Below are 15570 nucleotides of genomic sequence, written 5' to 3' on the forward strand. Positions count from 1 at the left end.
TTGGTTTTTTTTACAGAGAATTGGTTATGAAATGGCCTAACTTTATTTTCCTAGTTTAATTGTCTCTTAATAAAACTTTTTAGTGAGAAATAATATTCCAAGTTTAATATGCCTATTATCAACTTTTAGGAGAAAAGATGTATGTAATAAGATTAACAATATTTTTGTTAATGTGCTGGGAAGAAATTATAGAAACATCAGCTATTATTTTTCAAAACTGGTGCCATTTATAAATATAATGCTATTTAGCGATTAAATTGGAAAGAAAAATCTTATGGATAGTGGGAGCCAAAATATGTAATACCTGTGTGCTGGGAAAGGAATATATATTTGGGGATATAACTATTCAATATTGAGTACTCTGTGACATTGATTGGTTCTATTGAGCTTATCAAATATGAGATCTGATTTTTGACTTAAAGATACCAGAAGATAAATCTGCTGAAGGTTTAATTCACTGAAAATGATTATAGAAGAACAATATTTAATTAACATAATCAAATAATTTAAACATATATTAAATTTTTGTTCAACTTGACAAATTCTAATTGTAGCTCCTATCAATACCTCACCATTTGAGTTATAGAAGAATCTTTTGTTGTGTCACATCTTCCTTCATAGTAGTTTCTGATTGCTTGGAGATCAAACACAAGACTTCTTTTGACTGATTTGTCCTAGGTCAGGACAAAAAGAAGAGGCTTTCGGGATGACCTTATATAAGGAGCAATTTGGAACCTAAACTTAACTCATAGCTAAATATTTCTGTTTGTTTTTGTATTAACTCCTATACTTTCCCTGCTCAGAAGATGTACAGGTTCAACATTAAGAAACCTACTTGTGGAGATGTCCCAGGTGAAAGAAAGGAGAAAGGCAAGGGATGAGTCATATCAAAACTTTCAGGGTACTTCCACAACAGTGGAAATGGGTGCTGAGTGTGATCGCTGTTGAGTCATTAGTTTTGTGGTATTATCTCATTTTCTGCCACCATTTACCACTTAGGATAAAGTCAGAATGGGCAGTTTCTTGAACTTATAATTAAATTGAATGTGGGCAGAAGGTTTGATTTGGGTACCGTGGGAATGAGGAAATAAGGCAAAATGTTTTAGAGGCTGTACTTAGTAAATCCAAAATAAGTTCTGTCAGATGGTTTTGTAACTCCCAGTGCAGATATTAGAAACTTAGCTACTGTTTTGTGTGTACATCTTCGGTGGTCAGCACTGTATAGGTGTTATCAAGAATGCAAATGCACAGAGCATGGTCTTTATCCTCAAGGAGTTTGCTATAAATCTGGAAAGAAGGAGCATGTACCTATGACAGCTAAGTGAGACAGAATATGTACACACATACATTTATGCATACCTGGCTCTAGATTGGGTGTAGGTGAAGGGGACTGTAAAACTAGGCTAGAGGAAGGACTGGGAGGGAAAAACAAGGATGAATGAAAAGAGAACAAAACAAACATCTCCCACTCGAAATGAGTCTGGTATTCAAAATTCCAGGTAGAGCACATGAAGAACCCAATGCTAATATAAACATGAAAAAATCAAGAATTAGAACATTATACTCCAGTTGAGGTTAATTTTGTTAATAACGTAATACAGACTTCAAATATGTTGTAGATATCTGGAGTTATATGAAAGCTTTCATTTAAAAAGAACAAGAAGTTGTGAAAAATAAAAACAAGTGATATCCAAATAGGTGAATACGATAAGAAATAAATTAGAAATATTTCAGATGAAAAAGCTAGTCATTGCAATTAAAAAGTGCAGTCAGTAGTGTAAACTATTGACAGAAGGGCAGGAAGATAACAAATATTAAAGCATAGTTAAGGGAAATGGAAGATGGGTGGGAAGTCTCCTATATTCATAAACTAGGAATTCCAGAAGAGGAGAATGGCGGAAAGATAGGGAAATAATATAAAAATATAATTTCTAGGAATTTTCTAAAATTGAAGGAAGGCATGAGTCTATAACTGGAAAATATGCCTTAAATACTGACCAGGATAAACAAAAATAAATTTACACGTTGACAAATTGTACTGGACGTGCAGAACTTCAATATAGGGAGACAATCATAACGGCTATCAAAGGGTAAAAGACCAGATTACCTACTATGGTAGATTGCCTCATTGGACCCATTCTTTACCCATTCCTGTATCAGCGCACTTTGCTATTTACCTTTGTAGAGACCTCCCACCGTGGGTGGGGGTATATTCTGCTGTTACTTGAGTTCAGTCATATGACTTGCTTTCCCTAATGATTTGTGAGCAAATGTATCGGAAGTATAGTATTGAAATGAGCATGTGCACCAAAAAATATAATTAAAAATTAAAAAATGAAAAGACCCTCGGAGATCTTTGGGAAAATACAAAAGATCTAGCATTCATTTCATTAGAGTTCTAGAAGAAGAGGAGAAAGAGTATGAGGTTGAAGAATATTTGCAGAAACAATGCTTGAAAACATCCCAAATTTGGCAAAAGACAGACCAACAGAAATCAAGAAGTTGAGCAACATAATAAACAGTATAGACCTAAAGAAATCTGCATCTAGAAACATAGTAGTCAGATTTCTGAGAACTAAAGACTTCCCTTACCCTTCCTGCCTAAAATAATCTTGAAAGCAGTTTGATGAAACAACACAGTACCTATAGGGTAATAGTGATTTGAATGGCAATGGATGTCTTATCAGAAATCATGAAGCCAGAGGAAGTGGTATAACATTTTTCAAATGCTGAAAGAAAAAACTGTAAACCCATAATTGTACATCCAACAAAAATGCCCTTCAGGAATGAAAGTAAAATAAAGACATTTTCAAATGAAAGTAAGCTAAGAGGTTTATTACCAGCATCATGTTCTTAAGGAATTGCTATAGGAAGTCCTTTACACAGAAGGGAAATGATATCTGAAGAAAACTTGAAACATCAGGAATGAAGGAAATACAATGGAAAGGGTGAATATCTGAGGAGACTTGAGTTTTAAAATTTATGTTTGACATTCAGAACAAAAATTAAAACATTTCTGAAGTACTCATTGTAAGTAGAGAGGATACTTATAACAGCTGTATACCATAAAGAGGGGAGAGCAAAGTGATGTAATCATTGGTAAGATTTCTGTGTTTCACTTGAAATAGTAAAATGGTGATACTCTAGTAGACTGTGATGAATTAAACATGTGAATTGTAATCCCTAGAACAAGCACTAAATAACTAACAAAAGATAGACTCAAGAAACTAGATGAATTAAATATAATAGTAAAAACTTTTCAAGTAGCCCACAGGAAGGCAGAAAAGGAGAAACACTAATGAATAACAGGATAGAAAACAAGTGAAATGGCAGACTTGAACCCTAACATATATAATTACATTAAATATAAATAGTCTAAAACACCTGTTAGGTTTTTCAGAAAGGATTAAAAAAACACCACCCAACTATTTGCTTCTACAAGAAAATCACTTCAAATGTAATGCTGTATTACATCATGTTAAAGGTTGTCAAATAATCTATAGTAAATTTCATACCTCATAGTGGGGTTACAGAAGCTTTCTCATTAGAATTAGGAACTAGATTGAACTTTTTAAAATCACGGCTTCTATTTAACAATAGAGTAAAAAAAAATTGAGAAGAAAGAGATACAGTTGCTTTGATTATTAGAAATATCAAGAGAATCTACAAACTCAAAGCTGTTGAGTTGCTGGATATAAAATCAACATAAAAACTACATATCTCTCGGGGTGCATGGGCGGCTTTGTTGGTTAAGTGTCTGCCTTCAGCTTGGGTCATGATCCTGAGGTCCTGAGATCAAGCCCCTCGTCAGGTGCTCTGCTCAGCATGGAGTCTGCTTCTTCCTCTGCCTCTCCCCTTGGCTTGTGCTCTCTCTCTCTCTTGCTCACTCTCTCTCTCAAATAAATAAATGAATAAAATCTTCAAAAAAACCCCAAACTACCCATCTTTCTAGTAAAAAGTCAGGTTTGAGATGTGAAAGAAATTAAGATCTTCTTTACATTACCAGCAGTAGCAACAAGAAGAGTTGTAACTAAGAATATGCCTATTAAAGGTTTGTAAGATCTTTTTTTTTTTTTTTAAAGATTTTACTTATTAGCGAGAGAGAGAGAGAGAGAGACAGTATGTGCATCATGAGCAGGGATAGGGGCAGAAGGAAAGAGAGAGAGAGAGAGAAAGAGAGAGAGAGAGAGAAGCAGACTCCCTGCTGAGCAGGGAGCCCGATGTGGGGCTCAGTCCCAGGGCCCTGGGATCATGACCTGAGTTGAAGGCAGACGCTTAACTGACTGAACCACCCAGGTGCCCTGGTTTGTAAGACTTTTTTTTTTTTAATGATTTTTTTAAAGACTTTATTTATTTATTTATTTATTTATTTATTTATTTATTTATTTATCAGAGAGAGAGAGAGAGACAGTACAAGCAGGGGGAGCGGCAGAGCAGGAGAAGGGAGAAGCAGGCTTCCAGCTTTGAGCAAGGAGCCTGATGCGGGACTTGATCGTAGGACCCTGGGATCATGACCTGAGCCAAAGGGAGCCACTTAACTAAGCCACCCAGGCATCCCTGGTTTGTAAGATCTTAATGAAGAAAATTTCAGAGCAGAATTGAAGGACGTAAAACCTGAATAAATGGTGCAATATACCATTATGATCTTGGATTGGGAGGCTCAGTGTTACGAGTGTCCACATTAATCTGTAAATTCACTGCATTTCCATTTTTTCCCTCTCCACCTTTTTAGGAACTGATGCTAAATTTTATTTACAAACAAAGGTCTGTGAAAAACCAAAGTATTCCTGAAAATGGGGTGGGGCATGTGAGGGATGGGGTTCTTGCTGTGGTGTTTAAGATGGGTTAGTAAGAGTGAACATACAGAGAAATAGACCAGTTGAGAAATAAACCAAAATAGAAAGCTCAGATATAGCATTACAAATCAATGGATTAAACATGGAGTCTGCAATAAATGTTGCTAAGATTATTGGTTATTCATGTGAAAAAAAATGAAGTGTAGATCTTGACCTCACTTCACACTTAACGATTAATTCTAGGTTGATGAGAGATGTATATGTAATAAGCAAACTTTAGAGGCTACAGAAGGATATATAAAAAATATCTTTGACTTCAGAGTGGGAAGGATTTCTTAAAACTATAATAAGGAAAAACTATAAAAGGAAAGATTGACAGATGTGGTTACATCAAATTAAACAAAAACACTTTCTTATATAAAAAGTACCATACACAAAGGGGAAAAGCTGAGCTACAGACCAGGAAAAGGTATATTCAATTCATATAGCTTACAAATGCTTTGAAGCCAAAATACATCAGGAACTTCCTGTTCCTTTCTGTAAGAGTGGAAAGAAAGGCCAGTTGAAATTGGACAAAATACATGACTAAGCAATACCAGAAGAGGAAATACATGAAATAAGTATGTGAAAAGATGTCCAAATTTATAGGTAATCAGAAAATGTGAATTAAAACAATGAGCTAACATTTCACTTCTCACATTTTTTTTAAATGTGTGTGTGTACTTAACATTTATTCTGTATACACAAATTCATATCAATTCAATAGTACCAAGTAGGGTTGTGCTAACCAGTCTGTTCTGCTGGTAGAAGTGTAAATTAGTACTACCCCTTAGACATGTCCATTTATAGCAAATTGTTAAATTATATGTAGATATAAATATGTAGATATAAATTATATGTAGATATAAATATGTAGATATAAATTATATCTACATATAATTTAACATTATAGAGCAGTGAAAATATGAGTTAGAACTGCATACTCACCAGAATGGGTATGTTTTTTTAAAATAACGTATTGAATGCAAACAGCAAGTTGAAGAATGATGCATGTGGTAGGACTCCATTTATATAAATTTTAAAACTCCACAAGTATGTGTATTTATAGATACATAAGTATGTATCAAAGTGTGATGACAGTGATGAGCACGGAGTTCTATGGTAGTGCTGGGGAAAGAGGGAAAGGAATAGAATCTGGAAGATGTTTTCAGAGGGCGTCTAATATGCCTATATTTTCTTACTTTTTTTTTTTTTAAAGGTACCTAAAGCCATTGTGTTATATTAGATATGCTAAAACTGGATGGTGGGTTTTCATTATAGTCCTTACTCTTTTGTATATGTTTGAAATAATTCAAATAAAAATTCATCTAAAATTCTTAAAAAGATATTTTTAAAGGGATTATAAAAGTTTTAAACTTAGCCATCTTGTTAACGAGGCTGTATTTTATACGTGACATTTTATTTGTGCTTTGTTTTTGTGAGCATGCTGTTGCCTGGTAAAACTTACTGCCCAGTTTAGTTTCACATGATTTTTGTTGCCACATAGAAAGGATTTCTAAACAGTTGTAGTAATTACAAAGCCCATAAGCTAAGGTAGTTGTATCTATTCAAGTTCGTACACATGCTTTCACACAACTCTACACTTTATTGCTAATGACGATTCTATTGAAAATGATGATTCTGTTTAGGTCTCTTTTCACTTAGAGATTTCTGGCACAGAATTTTTTTGGAGGGGTAGCCTTTAAGTTTCATCTTTTCATCCTAGAAATGATCCCTTTGTGAACTTCTGTGACTAATTTTACAATTGCTATTTGTTAAGCAGCAGTGATTTAAAAGCAAATGCCATTTGTGATTGCCTTGCTTTGGCAAATTTTAATGTGAAGAATGAAGTAACAGATTTGGGAGATAGTTTGAGGGGTGTGTAGGCTCATTTTGGGGAGTAAAGAAATGGCATATTGTGGAGAAAGATGTTGGAAGATTTTTAAAATATTAACGTTCCTATAGTTTTACTGAAATTATAATGAATCATTAAAATTTTAAGATTTATTGGGCTTTTTAGGGGGTGGGAGAAGTAAATAGGTATTTGGTATCCTTTGGTTTCAGGAGAAGACTATAGCTTTTAATTTTCTTTTGTCATTTAATTGTATTTTGTTATTTATAATTTATTAAAATCGGCTGTATAAAACAGTATAACTCTTAAACCTCACATTTCTGAAATGTTTATGCTTGGCGATCTTTTTGACATTTCAAACACATGATTTAATACCTTATTGATAATTTGTTCTTAATTTTAGGTGTTATTTTTGGGAGGCAGATATCTATTCTTTGTACACAACTGATATATTCAGGATTGGTCTTTCAAACTAGTACCGTCTCTGCCTTCTGACCTGGTTATGTTTTACAATTTCAGAGAAATGAATAATAGTATGTTTGACCTGTAAATGAAAGCAAAAACAAAAACAAACAACCCTTTAAATTGAGGATACTGTTGTATATGTAATCAACATTTTTAAAACCCAAACCAAAAATTGAACTTGTGGATTTTCGAGGTTAGAAGGAACCTTTAAAAAATCGTTTGTCCAATGACGTCATTTTATAAATTATGATAACTAATATTTATTTAGAACCTAATGTTAGGGCAATATTTGGCCCTTTTATACTGCTTTATTTTTATAACATGTCTGTGAATGAGGTATTTCTGTTATGTCTGTTTTACAGTTGATGAAACTGGGACATGGAGACTAAATATTTTGCCAAAGTAACTTTAACTTGGTCTCTCCAACACTGGAATCTTTGGTCATCTCAGTTGGGCCACAGTGTGGTCAAAGATGAGAAAACCGAGGCTAGAAAAATTCCTGTGGTGAACTTTGCTGAATATCATGTGTCCTGTTCAGATTCTGCTTCTGTTTCTATTATTTATGAGGTGTGATTTTTTTTTTTTTTTTTTTTTTTTTAAGTATAATGCTTCATCCCAGCAGCAAAGAGAAATAATTAAAAGTAGGAGCCTGGACAGGCGGCTGCAAGAACCAATTGTATTAACAAAGTGGAGACATAGCACCATTGTGTTGGACACCAATGACAAGGTAGGACTTTTTGAGAAAATCTGTTGAGAATATTGGAAGTTCTTTTTATTCTTTATACTTTAATTTTTTCCTTAGCTGTATCTCATACTTCGGTAACTACTGTTTTATTGTGTATAGCATCAATTTGTCCTGGAATGGGTTTTGGTTTTGTAGTTTATTGATTTTTGCACAGTGGACTGACTTATCTTGGCTTAATAATGTATATATTTGAGCCTAGCTGGTGATAGATATTTTTGATAAGTCTGTTTTAAAGTCATGTAGCTGTTATTGTTTGTCTTCATTCTCTACGAGGTTTTAATAGTAAAGACATTTAATTAATTTCTTCATCCCATGGGAGAACTGGAATCCCACTCCTGTGTTTCCCTAATTGTTCTCTGCACAAAGGACTTCTTTTATTAACCTGAGAATTAATGTTCTCTGTTTCAAATAAGGGATAAATTTTGATGCAAACATCAGAATGGAAAACTCATAAAGTTTTTACCTTCCTTGTGCATTTTCTCTTTATGTTGTAGCTTCATTTTGGGCATGGAGTAGGGAATTCGTATGAATTTGTAGAACATTAGCCATACTAATGTAAAAATGTGAGGGTGGTGGTAACACTTGAAAACTAAAAAGCTTATTTTAAAAAGATACCTATCACTACAGACTCTTGTTTTGTTTCGTCTTGCCACCAGGCTCCTCTTTTGGCATAATTAACAGGTTTCTTGCATTTTCAGGTGTGTTAGTGAAAATAGAATGAACTTTCTTAAGGCATATTTCTCTATATTTGGGCACATTTGGTTGTAAATTCCTTTATAAATTATCTCAGTCAGTCAAATCAAGTTTGTTTTTTGGTGATTGTGTAATGTTGGTTTTCATGAAATGGAAGACTTTTTGTGCAGCTGTAGAAACAGTCTACACACATTGTGTTGTATAAGATAGACTAATAGAACAACAATGAATGTAGTAGACCTGTTTGTAATTTATGTTTTGTAAGGATATTATGTGATTGAATATAGAGGGCATATCAAAGAAATTTTGGAATCTGCTATTGAAGAATACTTGAAAATATTTTAGCATTGAGGATAACGTAGGTAGCTAAGATTCCTAGAGATTTTAATAGAAAATTCATTTAGCTCCAAGAACCAGATTACAATTGAGTGTACACAGAAGGCTTGCGAATCTTATATATAGTGCTCTAATGCAGAGGCCATTGTTGAAGTAACTTCACTGCCTCTTCATTTTAGAACAAAAGGGATGATTATTTTGCTGATGTAGATTTAAAATTTCTTACTCTTTTAAAATCTTCATTGAGATTTATTTTAAGTCTGTTATTAGAATAAGTTGCCTGAAGTTCTCATGACATTTCTTTTTTTAATCTGAGTGTTTCAGAGTTGTGAGAGCATGATTTTCTTGAGACCAGAGATTTACTTATTTTGGGTAGAAATGTCTTTTTGTTTTGTTTTGTTTTACCTGCACCTTAACCTTTGTAAATGGAATCCTAATTACTTCACCAAGTTAACTTTTCTGTTTATTATCACTACCTACTATATATGTTTTTAAGATTTGAGGTTATGAAAGAGGGACTGTACCTTAACAAACTAGCTGATGAAGGTTAAAAGGTGTGTAACTTGAAATGTAAAAAAGAAACCTAATACTATGTAGCAAACATTGTTCTGATGATATAAGTCCTGATTCAGTTGTCAGCACTGGAGAAGGTAGATGTGTGTACGTGTGTGTGTAGGTGTGGGTGTGGGTGTGTGTGTGTATGTGTGGGTGCATCTGTTTCTGCCTATGTGTGGTTTTTACTAAAATCTGCTAGTTGTAGGCATTTAAGATATATTTATATATGCACATACATTTATAAATATATATAAATATATGTGTAAAATCTTTGTTACAGTAACTGTAATGGTACATACATTATTACTGTGGTTTTTACTTCTGTAGAACTGATAATCCCATGAAAAATATAAATTGTGATTACCATTCACTTATTTTCTACTTTGTGGGTTATCAAATCCTTCTTTCATTTTTTCCCCCAAACTTTTAGTAATAGACAGTCTTAGAGAAGTCAAGAAATTGAAAAGTGAAACATCTGAAGTGGTCAGGAAAAAAAATACTTAAATGAGGCTATACTAGATTTGCATATTATGTGTAATTTTTTTGGTAAAGATATAATTTGATATGATTTTGATGTTTTCTTCACTAGTAGTATAGGCCTTGAGTGTTTGATTTGTAAGGTTGTCACATCAAGGATTTTCCCTGTAAACTTTTGCTGCTATCTGGTTTTTGTGTTTACAAATTTTATATGGTATAAACTTGAAAACTTGTTTTCTGAGTGAATGGATATGGCATCATTGGTTTGTGTATTGTGATTTAATATGAATGCCCAGATTTGTTAACTGTACCTTGTCCAGTTTCATAAGCACAATAAAGTAGACTGTTAGAGATGTGGAGATGAATGTACAAAGACATTATTTGGTTTTATAAGAAAATTAATAATAGGTGTTGCCATATGATTTTTCTAATTATCTTTTCCTGAGATTATTCAAAGTATTTAGGGGAATGGAAAAGGTTTAAATGGAGCTTGGCTGTTGGTATCAAAAATGTGTTTTTTCAGTCTTGTCCTCTATAAAGTCTTACATCTGTGGTAGAAATCACATAGTGTGTTTTAATATTGACAAAGCAGGAATTGCTTTTAAAATACACATTATTGATCTGCCCCTATTATATATTTTTGTAGGCTTAGGCATTAAAACATTTTCTTTTCTGGCGAGTTATTTCTTCTTTGTATTTTAAAAAATCTTGCTTATTTCTAATAATTGGAAAGTTATCTATAAATTACTTTAAATATTAATAGCAATTTAATTAAATGTCTTACGTAGCCGTGGACTTAAGTGAAGTTCTCATTCTGGCAGTTGCCATGTCACATGCCTGTGACTGTTGGCTTGCCTAGTCCTGGGTATTCATAACGACTGCACCAAGAGCCAGTTCGAATGGTGACTATTACATTTTTATCCCTAAGTGTTCAGATTTTACCTATTTTAAATGTGGTCAGTTCATGCCGATGCAACATCATGGTTTTAAGGCAACATGCATCATTTCTTTTGAGTAATTCCATATGCTGTATTTAAATTAAACTATAATCAGTATAAAATATGCCATCTTTCATAAACTTGCAGACAACTATAGTTCGCAAATGAGTTCCATATTAGTTTCAGAGCTGAGTATAGAAAGGAAATAACTAGGAAAAAAATTTTTTGAGCTTCCCTTATTAAGCTCTCCCACCATGAATAGTGGGAGAAATATAATGATATAAAATAGAGTAACATTTTTCATTACTTATTTCTTGTAGGAATCTCCAACTGCCTCAAAACCCTGCTTTCCTGAAAATGAATCTTCTCCCTCTTCACCAAAGCACCAAGATACAGTTAGTATGATAGAATATAGTCCAGTTATTTCAATCAGTTTCAATAAATTAATTTTCTCTAATTGTAATGTTTAATATTTCTTGGGCTTCTATTAACTTTCATTGGTTTTTCAGATAATAATCACAATTAAAATAGGTTTAAATTAAGAATTTAATCAGTTTTAGAGACTTAAAAGCCCCTTTTTATGCAAAATAGGGTATCTTCATGATTAACTAATTTATATACCATATTTGTAAATGACAAATTCATATTTGGTTTTTAAAAATAAATATAAAAATCCCTGGAAAATACTATCAAATTGTACTTTAATCTTTTTTCCTCAGGCCAGCAGTCCAAAGGTAAGCAGTTTCCCTCCTTGTTAATGAGCACAGACGCCACTTTTGTTCTGTGCTGTAAAATACAATGTCCGGTCTATGTGGGATGAATATTAGAGATCTGTAACTCAACTGTACGTTTGGCCTAAACTGAAAACCTCCAGTTGACTTCTCTTCAGAGACCTGGTTTAACTTGGATGAAAGTTTACTTGATCTGTGTCTTTGTAGTCCCTCCTGCCTTTCCTGTCATTGGCTGATTCTGCTATGCCCCCGCAGTGGCTTTCCTTTTCTTTCAGAATGAAGGCCAAACTTTTTAATGAGGACTGTAACACTGAGCGCGCACTGGCTCTTGACTGCCTCTCACCTCATACTTCTTGTGCCCTCTTCTTCAACCTCCTTGCTTGTTTTCCTCCAGCTGCACTGTATGTCTTTCCTCAAAAGAGCCTGCTTTTCAGCTCAAGGTCCTGGCACATGTCATTCCTCTGCCCACTGAACCATTTCTCTCCCACATCTTTGCCTGTTAACTTTTGTTCATTCATTAGAGTTCAGTGCAGATTTTGCTTCCTCAGAGAATTTTATTCGAATCTTCTAGATTTGGTCAGTTTTCTCCGTAATACTCTTTGTAGCATATATGGTACTTCATTATATTAAATAGAATAACACTTTCCATTTTTTTTTATTGTAGAAACCGCTAACCCTCTATTTGTGTCCGTCTTCCCTACTAGACAAAGAAAAGCTTCACTAGAGGAGGAATAGAGTAATCTCGATATCTACTGTGTACCGTATAATAGCTGTTCAGTTAATATTTATTGAATAAATAAATGAAACTTTTAAAGCTTTTTAAAAGACAAACTTTTACTGTTACTTCCTTTTTTATAAAACTGTAATAGACTTATTTATGGGATACTTCTGAGTTTTTAGAGACAAAGTTTTCCATAGATGTCATTTTATTTTTCTAACTGTCCACTGCCTAACTGAATCAGATCTTTTATGGTTCATATCACATGTTTTACACATTTCCCTCTGACATTGCTCAGGTGGTTTCCCCCTGCCTACGGTCATCACTGGCTTTTCTACACATAGTTAGAAAAGTTTTGTTCTGGTTTTTTTTTTCCCTCAAGATTTTATTTATTCGACAGAATACAAGCAGGAGGAGCAGCAAGCAGAGGGAGAGGGAGAAGCAGGTTCCCTGCCCCCCCCCCCTTTCTGAGCAGAGAGCCCGCCACGGGGCTCCATCTCAGGACCCTGGGATGGGGACCTGAGCTGAAGGTAGACACTTAACTGACTGAGCCACCCAGATGCCCCAAAGTTAGAAAAGTTTTTAAGACTGACTCTTCAAGAGGCCTTGCCAGACTAACCTTAGCATAATAATGATCTCTTCTTTTTTTCCTGAATTTCTGAATCACTTATTGAATAGTGTAATGTTACCTCATGGACCCCTACTCTCCTTTTACTAAACTCCTACTAAAGGATAGATAGTGACTACTTTCCTCTTTTTTTGTCTTTTGCATTATTTAACACTTTCTTGGGTACATAAATATTAAAGATAAAAGTGAACATGATTTTAGTGGTGGTGTCAAGAATGATTATATGAATCTAAGGTATTGTTACTACAGTACTTTATATCTATCAGTGCATCTAGAAAAAAGCAGAAACCCTAACTTACTTTAAGTATAGGTAATATGTAATTGCTGAGACCTTTTATAATTTATTTACATTTCGGTAAAAAGAAATCTCTAGGTTAGCCTAGAAACATGAATTTGCAAATGTTCCACATGGAGTTAAAAGGAGAGTTTACAAATTATTTCCCAAACCATTTACCCCTTTTCTCAAATTTGACAGCAGCTAGACCATCCTGGACTCACGATACCCCCTGCTGGCCACTACGGGGAACTGCCTCACCAGTGTTTTTCTTTTATTCTTTTGTCTTGGAGTAAAAAGATGAAATAGCTTTGTTAATTCTACCTGAGTCCATTCTTTTTTCACATAAGCATACAACTCTGCTTTCCCACTCCAGAGGGCACCTCTGTCATGCTGTCTTGCCCCTCCCCATTGAGGCTTTTTCCCTCCTCGGCTTTTCCCTCTCTTGGCCCTCCCCTCCCTCTTCTCAACTTGTACTGTTTCCACTGGGTCTCGCCTGTTTTTCTCACTCTTACCCAGTGAATACAAGGAGATATCTTTTTGCTCTTTGTGAGTTAAAATCTGGTTAGTATATGGCCTTAGTGGTAAGAAAAAAGAAGCTACAAATTTAGGAATGAAAATACTGTAATCAGTGTTAGTTGTCTGATGTCATCTTAAAATCTCTGCAAATTGCCCATCTACCTCTTCAGTCTCTTCTGTTTTGTTTTTATAAAAAGCTTTATTGAAATATAATTCATATACTGTATAATTTATCCACTTCAGTGTACAGTTAAATGGTGGTTAGTATATTCAGATACGTGCAGCCTTCATCACAGTCAATTTTGTTTCTTTGCCTCAGGAAGAAACCCCACATTCTATTTGGTAGCACCTCTCTAACCTGCACGTATGACCAAGCTCTGAACAACCATGAATCTACTTTCTGTCTCACTAGATTTGCCTATTCTGGACATTTCATAAGAAGAGAATCCTATAATATGTGGTCTTTTTTTGACAGACTTTGTTCATTTAGCATGATATTTTAATGTAATCTCTTCTAATCAAACCAGATTTAAAATTCCATTCCTTAATATAAATTTTAAACATGTTCATTTTTTTCTTGTTTCATTTCCAATTTTCGGATGCATTATTATTTTTCATGGCCCCTTCAAATCCTTTTTGAAATACCCAGCATATACTTTTTAAAAAGATCAGTGTTCTGTTTCTGTACAGTATGAGTATAGTGTGGGTTATATAGGATTTTGTGGGCTAATCTAAGAACCCAGTCTCTGTTTGTCCCACTGTGTCTGTGACAGATGTGCATTTTATTTTTTTTAAGTTTTTATTTAAATTCCAGTTAACATACAGTGTAATATTAGTTTCAGGTGTGCCATGTAGTGATTCAGCACTTCCATCCAGCACCTGGTGCTCATCACAAGTGCACTCCTTAATCTGCATCACCTATGTCACCCATCTCCCCACCTGCCTCTCTTCTGGTAACTGTCAGTTCTCTATAGTTAAGAGTCTGTTTCTTAGTTTGCCTCTCTCTCTTTTCCCCTTTGTTTTATTTTGTTAAACTCCGCATATAATGAAATCATATAGCATTTGTCTTTCTCTGACTTATTTTGCTTAGTATAATACTCGCTAGCTCCATCCATGTCATTGCAAATGGCAAGATTTCATTCTTTTTTTTATGGCTGAGTAATACTCCGATAAATGTGCATTTTGAAGTTTCCAATCACTGAATACCGAATAAAATTTTAGAATATACAATTTGGAAACTTGAGTTTTTGACCCTGTATTTCCAATTGTGGCATTAAAATGCATTGGAAGAAAAAAAATTCATTGGAGAAAATGTTTTAACGCTTTTTTTAGCAAAAGTATTATGGACATATTTGCTAATTTTTTTTTCATTGAATAGTACCATTCTAAAGCCTTTTTTAAAAACATGATTTAAACCTCTAATTTTTTAAAACATTAATTCTTTAAAATATGTATATATTTTAAATTTTTTTAGAGAGGAGAGAGAGAAAGAAAGAAAAAGAGGAGGGTCGGGGAGGGGAGAGGGGGAGAGAGAATCGTAAGCAGACTCCACGCTCAGCACAGAGTCTGACGTGGGGCTTAATCTTATGACCCTGAGATCATGGCCTAAACCTTAACCACCTAGGTGCCCCTAAAATGTTTTTTTTTTATTGAGGTGAAATTCATATAACAGAAAATTAGCCGTTAACCATTGTAAAATATACATTTAAATGGCATATAGTATATTTACAGCGTGTGCAGCGATCATTTCTACCCAGCTTCAGGACATTTTCATTACCTGAAAGGGCAACCTATAACCATTAAG

At 34.1% G+C, this 15570-nt stretch overlaps 1 protein-coding gene across 6 annotated transcripts in view; it reads left to right on the forward strand.

Annotated features, from left to right (window-relative positions):
- The window catches only part of ARHGAP12 (Rho GTPase activating protein 12), a 112586-nt gene that overhangs the window by 66501 nt on the left and 30515 nt on the right, over positions 1-15570 (forward strand). For 4 of the 6 annotated variants that reach the window (XM_087857567.1, XM_045786419.2, XM_045786421.2 and 1 more), the window contains 2 exons: positions 7754-7879; positions 11217-11291. In XM_087857567.1, the coding sequence (XP_087713693.1) occupies positions 7754-7879; positions 11217-11291 (201 nt within the window). The remainder of the gene's footprint in view (positions 1-7753; positions 7880-11216; positions 11292-15570) is intronic. The other 2 variants (XM_045786420.2, XM_087857566.1) reach the window with 1 other exon arrangement.

The sequence above is a fragment of the Ursus americanus genome, chromosome 31 (genome assembly GCF_024610735.1).
Source record: "Ursus americanus isolate L20-20 chromosome 31, mUrsAme1.1.p, whole genome shotgun sequence".
Classification (NCBI taxonomy): domain Eukaryota; kingdom Metazoa; phylum Chordata; class Mammalia; order Carnivora; family Ursidae; genus Ursus; species Ursus americanus.